The 20,276-nt window shown below is 52.6% G+C and overlaps 15 protein-coding genes across 15 annotated transcripts; 8 read left to right on the forward strand and 7 right to left on the reverse strand.

Annotated features, from left to right (window-relative positions):
* Positions 1 to 68: 68 nt before the first annotated feature.
* Positions 69 to 2,171, reverse strand: B9G98_03833 (PHO85 cyclin-7; the record flags this gene model as incomplete). The annotated part of the gene is made up of 1 exon (XM_024810390.1): positions 69 to 2,171. The coding sequence occupies one exon, from the start codon at positions 2,169 to 2,171 to the stop codon at positions 69 to 71; it is 2,103 nt and encodes a 700-aa protein (XP_024666158.1).
* Positions 2,172 to 2,584: 413 nt separating this feature from the next.
* On the forward strand, positions 2,585 to 2,857 carry B9G98_03834 (hypothetical protein; the record flags this gene model as incomplete). Its single annotated transcript, XM_024810391.1, has 1 exon — positions 2,585 to 2,857. One exon carries the CDS (start codon positions 2,585 to 2,587, stop codon positions 2,855 to 2,857), a length of 273 nt encoding a protein of 90 aa, XP_024666159.1.
* Positions 2,858 to 3,041: 184 nt separating this feature from the next.
* Positions 3,042 to 3,419, forward strand: B9G98_03835 (60S ribosomal protein L34-B; the record flags this gene model as incomplete). Its single annotated transcript, XM_024810392.1, has 1 exon — positions 3,042 to 3,419. The coding sequence occupies one exon, from the start codon at positions 3,042 to 3,044 to the stop codon at positions 3,417 to 3,419; it is 378 nt and encodes a 125-aa protein (XP_024666160.1).
* A 493-nt stretch (positions 3,420 to 3,912) lies between these two features.
* On the forward strand, positions 3,913 to 6,570 carry B9G98_03836 (hypothetical protein; the record flags this gene model as incomplete). Its single annotated transcript, XM_024810393.1, has 1 exon — positions 3,913 to 6,570. The coding sequence occupies one exon, from the start codon at positions 3,913 to 3,915 to the stop codon at positions 6,568 to 6,570; it is 2,658 nt and encodes an 885-aa protein (XP_024666161.1).
* Positions 6,571 to 6,589: 19 nt separating this feature from the next.
* Positions 6,590 to 7,207, reverse strand: B9G98_03837 (Vacuolar protein sorting-associated protein 28; the record flags this gene model as incomplete). The annotated part of the gene is made up of 1 exon (XM_024810394.1): positions 6,590 to 7,207. The coding sequence occupies one exon, from the start codon at positions 7,205 to 7,207 to the stop codon at positions 6,590 to 6,592; it is 618 nt and encodes a 205-aa protein (XP_024666162.1).
* Positions 7,208 to 7,263: 56 nt separating this feature from the next.
* B9G98_03838 (Mediator of RNA polymerase II transcription subunit 6) lies at positions 7,264 to 7,845 on the reverse strand (the record flags this gene model as incomplete). Its single annotated transcript, XM_024810395.1, has 1 exon — positions 7,264 to 7,845. The coding sequence occupies one exon, from the start codon at positions 7,843 to 7,845 to the stop codon at positions 7,264 to 7,266; it is 582 nt and encodes a 193-aa protein (XP_024666163.1).
* Positions 7,846 to 7,962: 117 nt separating this feature from the next.
* B9G98_03839 (hypothetical protein) lies at positions 7,963 to 11,076 on the forward strand (the record flags this gene model as incomplete). Its single annotated transcript, XM_024810396.1, has 1 exon — positions 7,963 to 11,076. The coding sequence occupies one exon, from the start codon at positions 7,963 to 7,965 to the stop codon at positions 11,074 to 11,076; it is 3,114 nt and encodes a 1,037-aa protein (XP_024666164.1).
* Positions 11,077 to 11,170: 94 nt separating this feature from the next.
* B9G98_03840 (Diacylglycerol O-acyltransferase 1) lies at positions 11,171 to 12,194 on the reverse strand (the record flags this gene model as incomplete). The annotated part of the gene is made up of 2 exons (XM_024810397.1): positions 11,171 to 11,176; positions 11,208 to 12,194. 2 exons carry the CDS (start codon positions 12,192 to 12,194, stop codon positions 11,171 to 11,173), a joined length of 993 nt encoding a protein of 330 aa, XP_024666165.1.
* Positions 12,195 to 12,414: 220 nt separating this feature from the next.
* B9G98_03841 (Protein FYV4, mitochondrial) lies at positions 12,415 to 12,774 on the forward strand (the record flags this gene model as incomplete). Its single annotated transcript, XM_024810398.1, has 1 exon — positions 12,415 to 12,774. The coding sequence occupies one exon, from the start codon at positions 12,415 to 12,417 to the stop codon at positions 12,772 to 12,774; it is 360 nt and encodes a 119-aa protein (XP_024666166.1).
* A 34-nt stretch (positions 12,775 to 12,808) lies between these two features.
* On the reverse strand, positions 12,809 to 13,318 carry B9G98_03842 (Bifunctional bis(5'-adenosyl)-triphosphatase/adenylylsulfatase FHIT; the record flags this gene model as incomplete). The annotated part of the gene is made up of 1 exon (XM_024810399.1): positions 12,809 to 13,318. The coding sequence occupies one exon, from the start codon at positions 13,316 to 13,318 to the stop codon at positions 12,809 to 12,811; it is 510 nt and encodes a 169-aa protein (XP_024666167.1).
* Positions 13,319 to 13,343: 25 nt separating this feature from the next.
* On the reverse strand, positions 13,344 to 14,327 carry B9G98_03843 (hypothetical protein; the record flags this gene model as incomplete). The annotated part of the gene is made up of 1 exon (XM_024810400.1): positions 13,344 to 14,327. The coding sequence occupies one exon, from the start codon at positions 14,325 to 14,327 to the stop codon at positions 13,344 to 13,346; it is 984 nt and encodes a 327-aa protein (XP_024666168.1).
* Positions 14,328 to 14,517: 190 nt separating this feature from the next.
* B9G98_03844 (Protein MSS51, mitochondrial) lies at positions 14,518 to 15,756 on the forward strand (the record flags this gene model as incomplete). Its single annotated transcript, XM_024810401.1, has 1 exon — positions 14,518 to 15,756. One exon carries the CDS (start codon positions 14,518 to 14,520, stop codon positions 15,754 to 15,756), a length of 1,239 nt encoding a protein of 412 aa, XP_024666169.1.
* A 413-nt stretch (positions 15,757 to 16,169) lies between these two features.
* Positions 16,170 to 16,484, forward strand: B9G98_03845 (hypothetical protein; the record flags this gene model as incomplete). Its single annotated transcript, XM_024810402.1, has 1 exon — positions 16,170 to 16,484. The coding sequence occupies one exon, from the start codon at positions 16,170 to 16,172 to the stop codon at positions 16,482 to 16,484; it is 315 nt and encodes a 104-aa protein (XP_024666170.1).
* Positions 16,485 to 16,910: 426 nt separating this feature from the next.
* B9G98_03846 (Proteasome subunit beta type-7) lies at positions 16,911 to 17,702 on the forward strand (the record flags this gene model as incomplete). Its single annotated transcript, XM_024810403.1, has 1 exon — positions 16,911 to 17,702. The coding sequence occupies one exon, from the start codon at positions 16,911 to 16,913 to the stop codon at positions 17,700 to 17,702; it is 792 nt and encodes a 263-aa protein (XP_024666171.1).
* Positions 17,703 to 17,777: 75 nt separating this feature from the next.
* On the reverse strand, positions 17,778 to 19,421 carry B9G98_03847 (Coatomer subunit delta; the record flags this gene model as incomplete). The annotated part of the gene is made up of 1 exon (XM_024810404.1): positions 17,778 to 19,421. One exon carries the CDS (start codon positions 19,419 to 19,421, stop codon positions 17,778 to 17,780), a length of 1,644 nt encoding a protein of 547 aa, XP_024666172.1.
* Positions 19,422 to 20,276: the final 855 nt, after the last annotated feature.

The raw sequence follows: 20,276 nt of genomic DNA on the forward strand, positions 1-20,276 counted from the left end.
TTGAATTTACTGTCTTATTTTAATGACTCGTACGCGGGCTTTCTTATGTTGTGTATACTGAAAAGATCTCAAACTGCAACTGCTGGGGTGCTTGAAGGAGACATGTTCAGCGCTGCACCGGCCTCCTGCTGACGGAATTTGAGCAAAAAGTCGGCATAGTGCTGAATTTCCTGCAGTCCAATTAATAGTTTGAAATCACAAAGTACAAGAAATTGAAGTTCAAGATGGTTGAGCTCTTCCACGGGCAGGCCACCAACTTTTGCGTATCGAGAGTTCTTGTAGAAAATGTCGCTGGAAAATTTAGATGCAACAGTGACACTTGCAATGATAAGACGATGCACGTTATAGCTATCCAAAACAAACAGTTGATTGGACGAGCCTGAGCCTCTCAAGTAGCTCGAGGGCTTCATTGGCTTCATTTCTGTGGGCAACGCGGAGACGGCCTCCAAACGGCGGGAGATCCGGTCGAAATAGACAAGAATGGCAATAAACACCTCGCTTGTTGCGGGGCAGTACTTCAAAATCCGCGCCAGATATGCTCGCAAGGTAATGTCTGGCACATTGCAGCCGTGGAAACTTAGCAATGTGCTCTTGAGCATGTGGCCATAGTCGCCTACAACATTAGGGGTCTCTAGAGGATTACCCCGGGACTCAGCAGGATACAATGCGTCATTTGTCGCGACGATCCTGCTCAAAACAAGTGTGACCATCTCTATTACGTCGCTGACATCGTGAGTCGCAATGTCCATGTGAACAGGAGGGAAGTCAACTGGCGCCAGCGCCGGTAAAACCGATCTTCCACCGCCTGGAGCAGCCGTCTTTTCAGCTTCTATGAGCCTGTCTGCTTGTGTTTGCTGTAGTCGATTCGCAAGGTTCCCAGTGCTGTCGTCAAGTGAGATTGACGGAGCCCGCGATATTGCTGGCGACACACTTGATAATGGTGGCCTTTGTGATGGGTATGCAACCTTATTGAATGGTGCACCTGGAGCGAATGGCTGATAATGCGGGCTAAATAATTGTCCTTGCTGCGTCGTCGGCGCCAGGGGGTGCGCTTGCTGCGCTTGCTGCGTCGGTCTTTGCTGTTCCGGGGAACGAACGCCTGCACTCGTTGATGTAGAAACCATTGTTCTCGAAACATTGGTCGTGGATATAGATCGGCTGGGTATAAACATAGGTGCAGCATCCGTCATGGAAGAAGCAACACTGGTCGGGTCCAGCTCAGGACTTCCAGGATCAATATCCTCCATCTCAACAATACTTGGCCTTCGGCTGCTAGTCTGACTTGTGGACCTGTGAAGTGACGTTGCTCGGCTAGAACTGCGTTGAAGCATCGGGCCACTCGCCAAGTCAGCGTTGCTGGTGACTCGAGCATACGGCACAGCGTCAGATGGTCTTCTGGGAGACATGTTCATTGTGACGCCACGAGTGCTTCCAGGCTTTTGTTGAAGCATTGAAGTGAGCAAAGACCGGCGAGGAGGGACGCCTTGATTCATCTCATATCGAGTGTCGCCAGCAATCGCCGCCTGGGGTTGCTGCTGCTGCTGAATTGGCTGTGCCATTTGCGGATTGGGCCCGAGATATGGTAAGGACCCATGGCGAGAAAAGGAGTTTCCAGAGCCCATGGGCGCACCGTACCGGCGGTAGGGCTCAGCAAACGACGTGCCCATGGAGAACCCAGCAAACGAACCAGCATGTTGAGAGCCGTATTGTTGGAATGAAGAGTGTGGCTGCGGAGCGTGCTGAGTATAAGAGTTAATGGAGTTGGGCGCAGACCCCTCGGCAGTCTGATAAGAGCTAGAAACGCTAGAAGGCTCAAACGCGTGTGGGGCGTATTTCGAAACACTGGAGGGCGAGAAGAATGAGGACGCAGCAGACAACGTACTATGGTTGCTTGCAACACTGGAGGGGATGCCTACTGGGTTGGAGGCCGACCAACCTTGATAAGAGCCAAAAGGTACTTGCCCAACCGGCGGTCCAGCGCTTGAGGGAAGGTCTACCTCCACATCAGACTCGAGATCAGCACCTTCGATAACTGTGGCATGGGCCATATCCAGCGTCTCGTCATCGCTGTTGTCGTCGGGTGCCATTGAATCGCGTATGGAGTCCAAGGTCCAATGCGGTTGTGCTGCGGAAGCGCTGCTGATGACATAGGCACGCTTGTCTTGAGACATTGAGTGGGAGCGATCCGGCTGGAATCTGGGCGTGGCACGGTCGTATGAGCGGCAAATTCTCGTTGAGCAGAGCGGATGTCTAGGGGACTGGTCTAGTGTACTTTATAGAGAGAGCCGGTGCGATTTGGTTGAGCTGTGGCTGCAACAAGGACTGGCCGGCGAGTTCCAGCGTCCTGGTTTGGGTTGATGGTGCATTCACGTGCATACCACCCACACAGGTCCCTATCACGTGCGGAATTTTACGGACGAAAAACGATCTTAAATACGGTGTAGTGCAACATAGACCCCGGTGCGACAAATAAATAATAAAAAGCCATGCTGTGCACAGCCACGGGCCTTGAAGGAAAAGCCATGCCGTAACATGCGTTAATACCGCTTGCTTAGTCTGCTACCTCTACTCGCCCATTGGCTTCATGTCGACCCGATCTAAAGTGTTTTTTGGCGCATCCATTGCGTCCGCCGCGGTCATATTGCCGTGGGTACACTACTTGCAAAATCAGCAGAGACTCGATCTCCGAGACGGAGCGATTAAAGACTCCGAGCGGCGACGCCAGAAGGAGGCAAGCCGGCAACTGAACCCAGAGCAGAAGGAACGAGAAGACGAATACGAGCAGCAAAAGGAATTGCACAAAATGTATTCCAAGGATCAAGAAGTCTCCAAAATACACGATCCATCTCTAAAATAGGGCCCCTTACTATCGTTTGTACATAGCCGACCTTTCCTATTGCCTGTTACGTCATATGCGGTTTATTTTTACTAAGGAGAATAAAACCCGTCGCCTCCACCCTTAGGGCTTAGGGCCCCTGTGACACCACTCGCACCCAAGACTTAACTCTGAATATCACGGCCAGTTCAACCATACTCTGATAATGGCCGCCCGTGTCACGTACCGTCGTCGGAACCCTTACAACACCCGTTCTAACAAGGTCAAGCTTGTCAAGACCCCTGGCGGAAAGATCCGCTACTTGCACATCAAGAAGGCCGGCACCTCCCCCAAGTGCGGTGAGTGCCACATCGCTCTGCCCGGTATCGTTGCCCTCCGTCCCCGTGAGTACGCCACTGTCTCTCGTGCTCGCAAGACTGTCCAGCGCCCCTACGGTGGCTCTCTCTGCGCTAACTGCGTCAAGGACCGTGTTGTCCGTGCTTTCCTGATTGAGGAGCAGAAGATCGTCAAGCGCGTCGTCAAGGAGAAGCTTCTCCAGGAGAAGGCTGCCGAGAAGAAGGCCTCCAAGAAGTCCAAGAAATAAATAATATCATGGTATCTATCTGGTCATAGCCTGTAAAAGTCTAAATCATTTCATTTAATCTGATGCAACGAACAAACCGCAGTGCCGACCAGGCCGCGACTTTGTGCTAAACGGGCTTTAACTGTGCACGTACCACATACTCTTAGCCCTACTTTTAGTTCTACTTGTAGTTCTACTTCTCTCATATCCATGCTGGGGTTGGCTCTCTTGGCTATCTTGGCTTGCCCTGAGAGGCTCGGGGACTGCATGCTGCATGCAGTGACTCTCCACGGTCCGTGGTCCACAGAGCACCAAGCGATATTTGGATGCCGTATTTTATTTAATTGCACCAGGCCATATCCAATTGTGATAGTCGTACGCTTCCACCTGCTGTCCTTCTTCTCGGGCATTTCTAGATACTACTCGAAGCTTCGGTCCCTCGCGGCCACGTGATTGGGACATGCATAAATACTGGCCAACAGCAACGTCCTTCCTCATCTCACACCCAATCATAATGTCAGATCCTTCGCTCACAGATCGTTCTACAAGACTAATTCAGGACTCCGTCGAGTTGGCCAAGGAGCATAGCCACCCGCAGGTTTCGCCTGTGCATCTGCTCGCTGCGTTTACTCCTGACGAACAAGACGGATCCCCAAGCTATCTCAAAACCGTTGCTGAGAAGGCCCGCTACGAGTACCCCGTGCTCCAGCGTGCAATTAACCAGGCGCTGGTCCGCCTCCCCTCGCAGAGCCCTGCTGCGGATCCCCAAATCTCGGGGCCCTTCCAGCAGGTGCTCAGCGCAGCCCAGAAAATCCAGAAACAGCAAAAGGATGCCTACCTCGGTCAGGACCACTTGCTGCTGGCTCTTCTGGACGATTCCTCAACCATTGCTCCTATCCTCAAAACTGCTAATATGGACAAGGAAGCTCTTAAGAACGCCGTTGTCTCAATCCGTGGCTCCCGCCGCATCGATAGCCGAACCGCAGACTCTTCGCAGCAGTTTGAGTTTTTGTCAAAGTATGCAATTGACTTGACCCAAAAGGCTCGCGATGGTAAAGTGGACCCGGTTATTGGTCGTGAAGAGGAAATCCGCCGTTGTATCCGCGTGCTCGCCCGTCGTACAAAGTCTAATCCTTGTCTCATCGGTGATCCTGGTGTAGGCAAGACCTCAATTGTCGAGGGCGTTGCTCAGCGTATCGTTGATGGTGATATCCCTAGTGTTCTTGCCAACTGTCGCTTGTTTGCTCTCGATTTGGGTGCTCTCAAAGCCGGTGCAAAGTACCAGGGTGAATTCGAGGAGCGCATCAAGGGTGTGCTCAACGATATTGAGGAGTCCAACGACATGATCATTCTTTTTATTGATGAGATCCACATGCTCATGGGTGATGGCAAGTCCGATGCCGCTAATTTGTTGAAGCCCATGTTGGCCCGTGGTGAATTGCACTGCATTGGTGCCACCACTGTCGATGAGTACCGCAAGTTTGTTGAAAAGGACGGTGCTTTCGAGCGTCGTTTCCAGAAGATCGACGTCCCCGAGCCTACTGTCCCTCAAACTGTGGCTATTCTTCGTGGTCTGTCTAGCAAGTACGAGTTACACCATGGTGTACGAATTCTTGATTCCGCTCTGGTCTCGGCTGCCACTTTGGCTTCTCGTTACCTAACCTATCGCAAACTTCCCGATAGTGCCGTTGACTTGATCGACGAGGCTGCCGCCAGCGTTGCGGTCGCTCGTGACTCTCGCCCCGAGGAGCTGGACTCCCTGGAGCGTGAATTGCAGCTTGTTGAGGTCGAAATCAATGCTCTCGAGCGTGATAAAAAGGCCGATTCAGCTGCTAAGGAGCGTCTCCAAGGCGCCCGTAAGAGAAAGGCCGACATCCAGGAGCAGCTCGAGCCTCTACGTGCCAGATACGCTCAGGAGCGTGCTGGTCTTGACGAGCTGAACGAAACCAAGAAGAAACTCGAGGAGCTTGAAATCAAGGCTCTCGATGCTGAACGTCGTCACGATCTGGCGACAAGCGCCGATCTCCGCTACTTTGCAATTCCTGATATCCAAAAGAAGTTGGAAGAGATGGAGAACGCATACAAGAACCGTGAAGGCGCCATGCTTGAAGATGTCGTGGATAGTGAAAAGGTTGCTGAAACTGCCGCCCGCCTCACTGGCATCCCTGTTTCCAAGCTTAGCGAGGCCGAAAACCAAAAGCTTGTGTCAATGGAGCGCACTCTGAATCGCGACGTTGTTGGACAACCCGAGGCGGTCAAGGCTGTCTCGAATGCGATTCGGTTGACCCGCTCTGGTTTGGCAAACCCCAATGCTCCCGCCAGTTTCCTGTTTTTGGGTCTGTCTGGTTCCGGTAAAACCGAGCTTGCTAAGAAGATCGCTGGCTTCTTGTTCAATGACGAGAAGGCCATGATCCGCATTGACTGCTCAGAGTTGTCTGAGAAGCACTCTGGATCCAAACTCATTGGTGCTGCTCCTGGCTACGTTGGATACGAGGAGGGCGGTATCCTGACCACCCAGCTGGCTCGCCACCCTTACTCTGTTGTACTACTTGATGAAGTCGAAAAGGCTGCTCCTGACGTGTTGACCATTCTGTTGCAGGTTCTCGACGATGGTGTTGTGCGGGCATCAAACGGCAAAGTCGTTAATGCCTCAAACGCCTTGTTCATCATGACCTCGAACCTTGGTGCCAGTGCCATCCAAAAGATGCCTGGCGACAAGATCGACCCCATGACCCAGGACCTTGTTATGCAGGCTGTGCACGCACACTTCCGTCCCGAATTCATCAACCGTATTTCAAGCATCATTGTTTTCAACCGGTTGTCTCATCTGGCAATTGGCAAGATCGTGGACATTCGTCTGAAGGAGATCGAGCAGCGGTTCGCTCGGAACAACCGCAAGATCAAACTCGAGCTCGCGAAGCCCGCCCGCGAGTGGCTTGCCGAAAACGGATGGGACAAAGATATGGGTGCTCGTCCACTGAACCGCTTGATCCAGAACGAGATCCTGAACCCTCTGGCTATCCTGTTGCTGCGTGGTGCGGTGCAAGACGGCGAGACCGTCAAAGTCGACGTTAGTCCCTCTACCAGCGGCCTAATTGTGCACGGCAACCACGAGGTCGAAGGCCTCGACTACGATACCGATATGGATGATATCGATGCCGACCTTGATTAATTATATAGGTGATTAAATATTAAAGGGAATCATAAAACTCGCTATAGACGCTTTGCAGATCAAAAAGACACTGTCTGGCTTGTTCGTCATTAAGCTCGTCGTCGATTTTCATTTTGTTCAAGGTGACGAGCCATTCGACGAGCTTTCCGCGGCCGGGGAAGCTTGGGCCCGTCACTTTGCTAAGACCAGTGACAAGTTCGCTGAAGATCGGATGCAGCTGGTCCTTGGCACGAAAGTTGAGCTTCAGTCCGTCCATTGCGGTAATAAATAGGCCCGTGACCTCCGAAACAGCCTTGGCAGAGACCGCCGGGCCCGTTTGGGCGGATGGCGTGCCAGAGTCGCCCGTCGACTGCGGCATGATGCTTGTTTCGGCAGTAGCAGGCACCCCGACCTCAATTCGCTGCACACCGCTCGAATGGGAGATTTTGTAGCGCGCACAGAACTGGTCCAGGCCGCCAAAGTCGGCCTCTAGCTGACGGTTCTTCAGCAGCGTCTGGTACTGGGCCAACAACCTGGAGCATGCCTTTGTGTAGTCTCCCTGGTTCACAGAATCCCTGATGTACGCCTTCTCGAGCTGGTCTATTGTGATGATAAGAGAGTATATCTCTGCCAATGCCTCTGTCCTCTCCCGATCCATGACAAACGCAGAAAGGCGAGCTCACGAAATCAACTAATAGTGTATATAAATCAAGGCTATCTGCGCATAGCTAGACTGGTATTGAGGGCCTGCTCGATTCCCAATGCATCCTGCTCATCCTCGCTGTGCTCTTCTTCGTCCTGGTCTTGGCCTTCGGCTGGCGCCGGCTTCTCCTCATAGGTGTAGCCTGTTGGAGTGAATCTCGGAAGACTGCGAGCGACATCGAGTGCTTCGTTCAGATACTTTGTCGTCGACAGCAGTCTCGAGACGACCACGCTGTAGATTGAGGGCGCCTGGTAAATGTTCTCGCCAACAACAAAATAGGTCGCAACAATCTCGGCCTCCGTCGGACTGTAGCGCATTTGGCGACGGATGATCCATACGTCTGGTTCCTGGGCGACTGCCAGAACAAACTCCAGTCCTTTCATGTTCTTCAGTTCCTTTTGCAGGTCGGCTCGGTTCTGCAGCTGCTCGTTGTACGACGATTGCATCTTGAGCACCTGGTTGTTGGAAGACCGGTCGTAAAAGGGCGACAGTGCAAAGTACTCTAAAACATTGTCCGTGCGAAGGCCGTACATTTGCGTCCACTCCGGAGCACGCCATTGCAGTTCATCCAGCTCAATGGCGGGTTCTGGCATTAGTCAAAGAGGATCGCTGGACAAGATTCAGGACAGCTATGGCTAGGATTAGATTAAGGATTTATCTGCAGCGCAAGTAGCTAAATATCGGAGCAATGCTCTATATAAAGTCCAAGAATGTTTGTGTTTTTGAGCCGCATTAATAAGTCTGAAAATCCAAAACTCTCCCTCATGCTAAAACTACTTGCGGAGATCCACCCGACGTACGCGCCGTTCACGACGATCTACAACTGGGTATCTCCTCGCACAGGACTCCAGGTTGTTCTTGTGAAAAGGCAGACGCCGTCGGTCGAGGGCTACTTTACTGTCGCGACCGAAATCGCCGATAACTCGGGATGCCCCCACACTCTGGAACATCTGGTATTTATGGGATCCAAGGCGTGGCCGTACAAGGGCCTGCTTGATGTTTTGGGCGCAAAACAAATGTCCTCTACGAACGCTTGGACAGGCCAGGATCAAACTGTTTACACGCTGACCACGGCGGGCTGGCAAGGGTTCAGCACCCTGCTGCCAATTTACCTTGACCATCTGCTGAATCCGACGTTGACTGACGACGCCTTTGTTACAGAAGTATACCACATCGATGGCGAAGGGCAAGAACGCGGCGTGGTATTCAGCGAAATGCAAGGTGTCGAAAATACCTCCTTTGCACTGCTAGGTGACGAGAGCCAGAAGCTCCTTTATCATCCACAATCAGGCTATGCTTCGAACACCGGCGGATTGATGGCTTCTTTACGCACTCTCGACAATGAAAGCATCAAGAAGTACCACCATGAAAACTACAGAGCCGACAATTTGTCCGTGATCATCACTGGTGACGTCGAGCCCACTGAGCTCGTGAATATCATGACCGAGTTCGATCATTCGTTACCGGATATGAAGCAAGGCATCCCCAGACCCTTTTTGGACTCCAAAATACAGGATGGGCCTTTGACGGAGAAAAAGACATCCACTTTCTTATTCCCAGACAAAGACGAGTCAAGTGGGTTGGTTGAGTTATCCTGGATCGGTCCTCCCGCAACGGATTATATTTCGAACACAGCTCTGTATGTTTTGGGCAGCTACTTTACAATGACCGGAGTAGGAAAACTTCAGCTTGCTCTGCTCGACGTGGCTGATCCGTTGGCTACCGAGGTGACGTTTTATACTGACGACTATTTGAAAGCAGCTCTGCACTTCTGTCTCACTGGAGTACCTGTCGAAAGGCTTGCCAATGCAGGAGAGGAAGTGATGGACGTTATTATCAAAGAGGCTGCAAACGTGGACATGGCCCTGATGAAAGACTGCATCGAACGTCGCCGCGACAAGTTTCTGCTGAACGCCGAAAACGATCCCTCTACATTTGCTTATATTGCTATCGATGCATTCTTGTACGGGAAAAGAGACGGCTCGACTTTGCGGGAATGGACCGAGTCAACTAAAGAATTCGATGAGCTGGCTGGCTGGTCCGCAGATCAATGGAGCAGGTTCATAAAAGCACAATTCATCACAAACCTGAGTGCAACCATCATTGGTCGTCCCAGTCGCGAAAAATACGAAAAGCTCAAGGCTGATAAGAAGCAGAGACTGGAGGATATCCGGAACACCAAAGACCTCAAACAGCTTGGGGAAAGATTGGAGGAGGCCAAACGCAATAACGAAGTGCCCATTCCTGATGCGCTGCTTGAAACATTCGACGCACCTGATGTGAACCGGGTGAAGTTCATTGACAGCAAGTCTGCATCAACGTATTTCGCTGAAGATACCGGTCAAAAGAACGAATGCGTCCTGCAATATAGAATAGACGAGGATGCGTCTGGATGCAAGGTCCCTCTCAGTATCAACTTTGAGTCTTTTGAGTCACAATTCGTTGCTATCAAGGCTCTTTTTTCCGCTACAGTGGTTGATGAGGATCTGTTGCCGCTGGTCCAGGTTCTACTATCCGAAACATTTTCTATGCCCATGCATTTAGATGACGGAACTGAACTCACGTTCGAGCAAGTTGCGAAAAATATCAACCGTGACACGGTTGTGAACAAGATTTCTGTGAACCACTCGATTCAGGAGATGGTGTCTATCGATATTCGGGTCCGTGCAGCAGACTATAAGCGTGCAATTGAGTGGGTCAAGAGGGCGATGTTCAATGTAGTGTGGGATGTGGAGCGTATGAAGATCTTTTTGCAAAAGCACCTGATGAGTTTGGCTGATGAAAAACGTGAAGGATCTGCACTTCTTACTGCTGCTATTTACAAAGATACTTTGACGGCCCGATCGTTGAGACGCCAGTCAGAGGGCATCATCACCGAGGAAGATATCAAGGGCGTCATAGACATGGAGAATCTTCAAAAGTCAATGAAGCATTTGATGGAGCAGCTTTACCAGCCGAACAACATGCGAATTTTGGTATACGGTGATATTGAACACCTTGAACAACCTGTCTCTGCATGGAAGGAGTTGTACGAGCGATTTGGTCAGATCCCGGTGCCATATCTACCTGTCCCTACCTCGAGCTTGTTCCGCACCGAGCTCGGTCGTGACTTCTCCAAGTTTGCCAGTCTCACTGTTTGTCCGGCCACTGAGTCGTGCTACATGTCTGTCATCACCAACGCGCCTACCGAATACACTGAAAGTGATCTGCCGGTTTTGTCCTTGTGCTGCGATTATCTCCAGGTACCCGAAGGCCCATTGTGGAAAGAGGTCCGAGGTGCCGGTTTAGCTTATGGGGCGCGTTTTTATGTGCAAATTGAAACTGGCCAGCTGGTCTGCAACTTTTATCGGGCCACGGATGCCATTAAAGCCTTGAAGGTTACCCAAGAGCTCGCTGAAGGCTATGCATCTAAACGAGTTCCCTTTGATGATGAGGCGCTCGAAAGGGCCGTCTTTTCTCACGTTTCAGATACTGCCGCAGATCGCAGTACATACTCGGCGGCAATCACCCAGAAATTCTTTGACAATCAGTTGCGAAAACGAGGTCCTGATTTTGTTGAAAAGTTCCTTGACCGCATTGGGAAAGTGACGGTTGATGAGCTGCTGTTTGCTATTCAAGCATACATCATGCCCTTGTTTTCGGCCAGCACAAGTGCGATTTTTGCCGTGTGTCACCCGGAGGAAGCAGAGGGCCTGGAGAAAGAGCTGCAAAAACTCGGATACGAGGTTAAAATAAATGAGGCGGCTATAGATAGCGATATGGACGAAAGCGACAACGAATCGGGCTCGGAAAGTGGGTTCGAATCAGACTCGGAAAGCGACTAGTCCACGATCCGCAGTGGATCGCCGTTCCAGTACTTGTCGTGGGTGCTGTCGTATAGTTTTCTGAGTGCTGAAACATAGAGACCGTGATAATGCTTTACCTCTTCATCCGTGGGCTCTTTGATCAATGGAACATCGACTGCATCGCCAACCACAATGTCTATTGGGTTGCGGTAGGGCAAAATGCCCTTATTGTAGTTGAACACACCGCGAGCATGAAATAGAGGAATAGTGAACCCCATATACTTTGTCATGAACTTGTGATACTTTTGCAGGGGCCCATCGCTGTTATCTGGGTTGAGCTGCTGGTAGATGTTTGTTTCACCGTAGGCCAGCACAGGCACCATTGAAGCGCCCGTTCGCAGCGCGATTTTGACAAACCCGAATCTGTTGTTCAAAATGAGATCCATTTTGCCCGGCTTTGCAAGCAGGCTCTCGCGAGCACCCCCCAGAACAATGCAGATAGGATTATTATTACGCAACAGCTGCATGCAGCTGCTTCGAGATACAGAACAGGCGCCAATTGACAGCAAGTATTCTCTGTAGAACGGTAGGAAGAAGTTGGACCGCAGAGTGAGCAGCCGCACGGGGATTCCAGGAAACAGCTTCGACCAGCCCGCACCCTCCGTGGCTATCCCGCCCACAGCGCCCATACCGATAATCCCATGCGGGTGGTAGCCAAAAATATAGCGCTGGCCGGTTGCTTTAGGCGCCAGCCGGTACGAGCGGAAGGTTATAACAAAGTACCACCAAACTAGGATCTTGTACCACCACTTGAGGACGTTTTTGACCGTCTGGCCCGCGTCGTTGCGGGGGTTGATCTCAAAGCATGGCTTGAGATCAGCAGTTTTGTGGAGGCGCACGGGAAAGTAGCTGGCAAAACTCTTCCACCACCACGCCTGGCGGGTCCACCGTTGAAACGGAGTTAGTACTGTGCCCCTCTCGGGCCGGGGATCAAGCCACATGAACACCAGATAGTACAGAATAAATGGCCAGAACGGCGGGAACGCACAGCAGAGGAAGAAAGCAGCAAGGGCGACTGGAATGGCCACCGTGTGCCACACCATCACCGCCATCTCGTACCGCCGCTCCGGCGGGGAGTTGAGCGCAAGCTTGGTCATGTCCTACCCCTCGAGCAGTCTGAGCAGTAACGATTATTTGTGCAGCGAGCTGTTCCCCCGCTTGCCTGCTGTGGCTGGCGGGTAAGGGTACACGGGGACGGTGGTGCCCCTGGGCGTCTGGGGGTTTAGGACAGTTAGTCAGGGTGGTTAGGCTAATTGGGATTTTATGCGAATTTGAAATATTCACATTCAAAAAAACCCCCCTGCCAGTGCTTGAACGATGTTCCGTGCAGTTTTGTGTCGTAGCTATGCCACTGCTGCCGTGGCCCGGGCTGCCGTAAAACCCACCGCTGCGGTGCCCGACGTAGAGACGTTTTTGAAGAAAATCGGCCGTAACATGGAGCAGTACAAAGAGCACTTTGAGACCTGGGACGATTTCGCAAGCGTGAGCTCGACAAAACTCAAGGATCTGGGCGTCGAAACCAGAGACAGACGGTACCTTCTACAGTGGTTCGACCGCTTCTCCCGCGGGGTCGAGTTGGAGGAAATCAAACGGGGCACAAAGAAATGGGGCGGAGAGCGCAACCGACGAGCGCAGCGGGCGGCTCATTTCGGTCGGCTGCGGGCCGAGTCGTCTTAGGAACGATGTTTTTTTATGAATTTCTGTATATACATTAAATCGTTGGGTCGATGTGCGACACAATATACTGCTTTAGTCTCGTCGCCTCGTCTTTCATGTCTTCCGGGGTCCGATTGACTCTCTGGTCGTTGTCCGGGCCAGTAAACTGCTCGCGGCTGCGCTCTTTGACCAGCTTGTATGCCCCGGTGAAGTTGTTTTCGTCAAGCAGCTTGTACACATCGTCGACGTTGGGCAGATCATGCAAGCGCCGGGGGATGATGTGGCAGTGAACGTGAGCAATGGACTGGCCGGCCAACGGCCCGTCCTGAATGGAAATGTTGAGTGCCTGCGCTCCGTAATACGTCTCAATAGCCCGCGAAACCGAGTGCACGGCCTGGAAAAGGTCGGCTACCTCCTCTGGATTGAGCTGGCTGAATCTTTCTACTGGACGAATAGGGCAAACTAGAACATGGCCTGGCAAAATCGGCCGTATGTTTACAATGGCAAACGACTTTCTTGTTTGATAGAATACTTGCTCACTGACCGTATAGCTGCCAAATCGCATTTTGGATGAATAATGGGCAAAAGACTCAGGATTGGGTTTGGCGTCGTCGGACTATGGCCACGGCCTCTTCGTAGACAGACCTTCGTAGCCGCATTTCTTTCTGCCACGGCTCAATGACCGTGGGGAGCATGCTTGTAAAAAACATATAAATGTGCTGGTACACCGTCAGCTTGGTCCGCATTTCCTCCACCACCCGATCAGTGTCCTGGATGTATGGCAGAGCCGTCCGCGGTACCTCGGGGACCAGGTCCTCGGGCGAGTCCACCTTTTTAAATAGTTCAGGCATTGGCAGCTCTGATAGTATGTTGTATCCAAATACAACGCTCAGGACAATGTTTGTTAAGAAGATCAGCAGCAGGCCGGAAAAAATAAACACCACCGACCAGTTGCCTTCTGTCTTGCCAAAGAGAATTGCAATGAACGCAAACACAATGATGGGGAAAAACTCGGGCCCCCAATCCCGCAGTCGGCGGGCTATGATGCCGGCGGCCTGGGCAATGATCTGGGCAGGCTCGCGGTTGTCGCTGGCAATTGCTGCGCTTTGGATTGTTTTGACCAGCGGCTTTTCCAAATGCAGTTTATTTTGGTCCACAACAAAGCCTTTTTCAAGAACCAACGATACTTGATCCGACAGCTTGATGCTGATTTTGCTCGGCGGGTTCGGCGGGCGAGCGCTGGGCTCCACCTCTCGTTCCCGCTCCTCCGTATTACTATCGCGCACGATCTCAGGCACAGCTTCGGGCACAGTCTCGCGTCTACTCTCTGTGTCAGGACGCAACAGCTCAGGCGGCCCTCCAATGGTGTACACTCTGACCTCATGGCGCTCTGCCGTCCCTATCCATCCGGCCAAGTCAGCGTCATCTGGCACCACTAGGCCCTCAACCTCCAGCCTGGCTACTTCCCGGCCATGCTTGTTTCTTAAATATTCTTTCAATCCCACCGCATTCTGCCCTCTGGCCACGTTCTCCTCTGTCGTCTGTCCATTGTCCCAGACACAGGAAACTCTCATGATTACGAAGCCACCAGCAGCGGCGTTCTGATATATAATATAGCACCACCTGCAACAGGTGGAGCAATCTACAGACTTGAGTTTATTTTCGCAGAATCATAAAAACCGACGAATTTGGCAGCCTCCCGCCCCTTATCCCCCGACACCACCCCATCGACGGCTGTTTTGTCATCACGTCTTAACGAAAAAAATGCTTCGACGACCGGCTACGAGTCGGATGTTCTCAGCATCAGCGACGCCGCGGGGCTTTTTCAAGCAGCTGCTTGGACTGGACTCGCCTGTGGACCCCAACCAGCCCACGGTCGAGAACCGCTTCACCATGCTGGACCAATCACCGTACGATGATCTGCGCAAGCGGGCCGCTTTCATCAAGTCTCGCGCCCGCTGCCCCGTCACTGGGCGCCCCGTCAATTTCACCTGCCCTCTTTCCGGCATTCCTACCCACGCAGACCGTGCGGCCTGGGAGGCGGACACAGAGTACCACAAATCCGAGCGGTGGAAGCTGCTGAAAATGGCCAACTGCTTTGAGCAGGATCTGCGCTCGGGGCGTGAGTTTCCGGAGCTCGAGTTCCCCGGCCGCGCCGACGACGACCAGATCACCAACTTTTTGGACTGGTATACGTTTTTCTACACCCGCAATTTTTATTCCATGGAGAACGAGTTCAACATGGCGGTAGTTACGAAAATGCTCACCTATCCTATCACTATGGCGGCCATCCTTGACGAGTACTCGCCGTACCAGCTCAACCCCAAGGGCCCACTGACCCTGGAAGGTCTGAAAAGTGCAGCGGCCCTGCGCTACACCATGTTCCCGCAGGACCGGACCAAGGCATGGCAGGATCGCCCCATGCGGTTCTTTATTCTGGGCGCTCGCATGGAATCCCAGCTGCCGTGGCACGCATGGATGCAATTATCCTTCCTCATGCCGCACACCAAGTTTGATCTCGTCTTTGTCGGCCCAGAGGCCTACTACGATCGCCGCAAGCAATCGTACCTGTCGTTCGAAGACAAACATGTTGAACGGGTCGACGATCAACTGAAGCTGATCTACTACACCGACTACTTCCACGTGCTCAACGACGCCCAAGACTTTATGCCCTACGACCCGTACCTGGATGCTTTCTTCCTGTTCCACCCCGGCCTGGGCGCTCCCGAGGCCATGGACCAGTGGCAGAAGAGCATGCCCGGGCTGCTGGAGACCAAGTGTCCTATCTACGTCACTGGCTTCCACGAGCAGGATTCCCGGCAGGATTGGGACTGGCTGCACCGCAACTACGAGGGCCAGTTCGACGCGCTTATTGAGCCGACCAAAAACATTTTCCATTCAACAAAATGGGAGTTCAACGACCTGAACCCACAGGAGCTGTTCCAGCTCAACCAGCAGCTCTTCGCCATCCGTGGCAAGCGCTATTATGTGTCATATAACTAGAACCTACATACTGTACATAGTTCTCTTGATTTGGTTCGCTTTTTGGCGCCCCCGGAGCTTCCCCTCACTGTGGCTGTTGGTTTTGGTCAGGGTTGGGGTCGTAACGGGCAGTCGCTGCAGCAAGCCCTGTCTGCTCAGCGGGGCCCTGCTGCGACCTCGTGCCGGAACAAGAAGGTCGAGGCTCAATTTGCCCGCCAGTGCAGCCGGCCTGCCCGGCCTGTTCTTGCCGTATTTTATTATTCGCCTTCCCTCCGCAACGTAATCGTGCATTATCTCTGCCGAATGGCGCCATGCGGTTGGTCCTAGCCCTGAAAGGTACTAGAAAACCAAGATCCCCGATGCAAGGTTTTTTTCCACCTTCACTGCTCCACAACCCCGCCCACATATCAAGGTAGAAAACAGCTGGAATTTTAATGCGTGCTTCGATCGTCGCTTACCGTGTTCCCTTGATTCGTTTTATCGGCAAGCGTTCCATTCCCTCCACCCTGGACCACTCGCTGAAGGCCCATCCCGAGGGCCCCGGTGAGCTGCCTTCCTCGTTCGCCCAGTACCGCCAGAGCGCCCAGACACACGGTCCGCTTGCTCGCAGCTCGTCCACCTCGTCCCCGGCCGAGAGCGGTGCAGTCTACCTGTCAGTTGCCGACCTGCCCAAGCGGTTCCACTACTCCCAGCTCTCTGAGGCCGAGCTTGAGAACATTAACAGCGGCGGTGCTTTTGTTGTGTTCTGATCATCTAGCTTATTTATAGAATATACGAACATTCACGTATCGATAGATGTGGTGCGATGGCTGGCCGTTTTTTGTCAGGTAGTTGGTCCCCGCAATGGCCGGTTGGCCTGGATCGACTCCGCCGCCACTCAATCTGTCGCCTCAACCCGTCGCCTCGACTCTTCGACGAGTCGCCCCGGGCCACGCCCGTCAAAACCTCAGAAATTGCCACTCTTTTCTGGCCTACTATGCAATAAGCTGCAGCTGCATGGCCGTTGCGTCCCGAGCGTCAACTAGAGACCAATTAAACCAGAATCGCACATAAATCACTAGCATACTAAACTACTGACATACTAAACTACCAAAACAACCTACACCAATTTCCTGCCTTACTGAAAAACTAGCTGGAATCGCCATAAGAGTCTCTCCCGCAAGTGGCGCTTTGTAATGGAACATCATCAAGCCAACTGGGGCAGGCCCCGAAACGATGTGTACGGCGAGTACGACTTTGCTATTCATAATGCCGGGTCGCACGACGAGCCGACAACACGCACTCTGCAGCCCACGGTCACTGGCTCCAGCGTCATCGGCATCAAATTCGACAAGGGCGTGATTCTCGCCGCAGACACCCTCGCCTCCTACGGCTCGTTGCGCCGGTTTGTGGACGAGCAGCGGCTGTTCCAGGTCGGTGACCAGACTGTCGTCGGCATCAGCGGCGACGTCTCGGACATGCAAAACATCCAGGACACGCTGGACCAGCTCGAGATCGAGGCCAACTACGACGCTGATGGCTATCCCGGGCCTACCGCCCCCAGCATCCACATGTACTTGCGACGACTGCTGTACTACCAGCGCTCGCGCATGGACCCTCTGTGGAACTCGATTCTCGTTGCCGGCTTCAAGAACGACGAGCCCTACCTCGCCTACGTCGACCTGCTCGGCGTCACTTACCAGTCGGGCTGCCTCGCCACGGGATTCGGCAACTACCTCGCGATTCCGCTGCTGCGCAAGCTTGTCGACAACGACGGCGACGAAAAAAACGTCACCTACGAGCAGGCCAGAAAGGCCATTGAGGAAGCCATGAAGGTGCTCTTCTACCGCGACGGACGGGCCACAGACACCTACCACGTTGCCGTCATCACCAAAGAAGCCGGCGTGCAGATCGAAAAGACAAAGTGCGAAAACATGAGCTGGAAGTTCGCCTCCCAAATCAAGGGCTTTGGCACCCAAAAAGAGTAAGGCAGGTCCGCTCTGGCTGGGTTACCCTGCTTTGGTTTTTTCTTTTAGTTGTTGTAGAAACAAGTTTATAAACATCTAGCGAATAACATACGATTCTGTTTTAACCTGAACAGTCTTGGAGAACGGCAAAGCCGACTGGGTGTCCGCGACCAAGATGCCTTCGATGTCAATGAGCCCAAATGCAGAGGGCGCGTCGCGGACGGTGAACTCGACCTGCATCGGGAAAAAGTCATCTTCGGAGTCCGCCTCTGCCGTGAACTCGAAAGGAGTAGGGGCATCAGAAGCCGTGACGAGCGGCAGCATCCACACAAGGTGGTCGTCAAACTGGTCGTAGACGCTGCTGGGATCAGACACATGTGCGTTCGACGTGGGCAGCGGAACCGACACACCGACGTTCTCCAGAACGCCCTCGAATTCTGGGTCCAGCTCGTACTCTAGAGTCACTGTCAAAAATCCAGGGTCGCTCGCCTCGGAAACCCAAACGTTGAAGGTGATAGGCACCTTGATGTTGTCCACGGTCCATTTGACCAGCAGAACATTAGACGCGGGGAAATCCTCGTTGGCGTCGCGAAGGCCCAGTGTGTTTTGTCGAGCAAACAATGCCCGGTCCATTTTGGGATTCGTCTTGTACGAACCAGCACTGCCGCCCGTTCGGGTGAGAATCCGCAGGCGAGGGTTGCTCCGATCAGCAGCAAATACATGCAGCGTACCAGATACCCGCGCGCTCTGCACCTGGCCGTCCCGAGTGGTCTCAATGGTCAGCCCTTCGGCAATCGTCACCTCCGTCTTCTCAGCCGCTGCCGGCGCGGCATTATATGCGCCCGTTGATGCGGCGGCAGGGACAGTGTGAGCTTGTCTGGGCGAAGTCACAGGCGAAGCCACAGGCGAAGCGCCAGCTGCAGATGTGGCTGCTCCAGGCCTCGTGGCCACGGGCGGAGTCGCCGCAGCAGGCAGGTCAATATCCGCCATCAACGGCTGTTCCTCTCGGCTCTTCTTTCCTAATTGTAACCCACGTCCCCGTGGTTTATGCTGGCTCTGACCGCCTGACCTTACGGGAACTGGTCCAAGCTGCAAGCTGTTGTGCTCAAACGCAACTTGAGGGGCCGGGTCCTGAGTAAACGGCGACGCATAGCCATCGTACCGGTTAGATCCTAGGGTTGAGGTGCTAGAAATAGACGTAGCTGACTGTTGACGAGCCGTAGCCCGACGCTGGGCCTCGAGTTCCTTGGCCCTCTTTTTACGCTCCTCGGCGGCCTCGAGCTCCTTGTTGCGCTCAATGATCTGTTGGATCTTTTCCTCGTGCGAATCCATCTCCAAGAATGTCTCTACCTGATTGGGCGTCAAATCTTCACTGTACCCTTCAGCGACCACCTCATCAAACGCCATAATGATGTCAAACGCTTTTTCAGCAACCAGACGCTCCGTTTCGGGCACACCTCCAAGACAGAATGAAAGCGTTTGCACAAGCAGCCGTAACGTTTTCAGATCCTGTACAATATTGGAATCGATGTCCGTCAGCAGCACCAGATACAGTTCCTCAACTGGCTCGTACACGTAGCGAACCCCTTCAGCTTCGGCCACGGTATGTTGTGACCCCGCCGTGGCTAGTCTTGGAAGTCGCGACAGTATAGTTTGCACCTTTTCGGCATTCATGGCCTGGAACTGCCGTGACAGCAGGACTTTGCCGGCACGCGTACAAACTGATGCAGCGAGAATCATGCCAAGTGGATAGCTTTGGTAAGCGCGACCTCCGTTTTCAATATCGCGCGACCAGACCGCTGGAGGAAACCAGGAATTAGTTGATTCCGCGCTATTCTACGCTCGTGAATTTTCTGTTAACGTCAAGAAATGTTCTTATATTTACGTTGGGTGGCATTTAAACAACTTTGCCAGCGCTAGGTAACTGGGATGGCTACATGTATGCTAATTTCGTATCGATGCCAGAAGCGGACTTCGTGGCCAAGTTGGTTAAGGCGTACGACTGTTAATCGTAAGATCGAGAGTTCGACCCTCTCCGAGGTCGCTTTATTTTCATGACTTCGTGGCCAAGTTGGTTAAGGCGTACGACTGTTAATCGTAAGATCGAGAGTTCGACCCTCTCCGAGGTCGTCTTTTTTTTTTTGCCGTTCAGCATTTTAAACTAGTAGGATTTGGTCGATTCGTGGCCATTCTAGGCCTTATAACTGTCTGCGTATCTTTTGGCCGTGTTTATTGTGGTAGTTGACTACGATCCCTAGGGCTAGATTGCATGCACCGTATTTGAGCAGGGTTGTACACATACTTACCCTGATGCAAGCCTTGATACATATCTATCACCAGCAACAGGAATTTATTTTATTTTCATGCATTAGCGGCGCTGAAATCGAATTTTTTTCTTTATACTAAATTCTGTGAAAAGGCATATATTCATAGAAAGTTATGTTTGAACGGCTGCGGCCATATCCAGATGAAAGCAAGACTTCCCGTCCGATCAGTCCTATTGAACCATCTGAGAGCCTTACCAAGTATTACAGTGGGAGACCATGTGAGAACAGAAGGTGCTGCAGTTTTTTTTTTTATTTTATTTTTTGGAAT

This window comes from Wickerhamiella sorbophila, assembly GCF_002251995.1.
Source record: "Wickerhamiella sorbophila strain DS02 chromosome Unknown contig2, whole genome shotgun sequence".
Lineage (NCBI taxonomy): Eukaryota > Fungi > Ascomycota > Dipodascomycetes > Dipodascales > Trichomonascaceae > Wickerhamiella > Wickerhamiella sorbophila.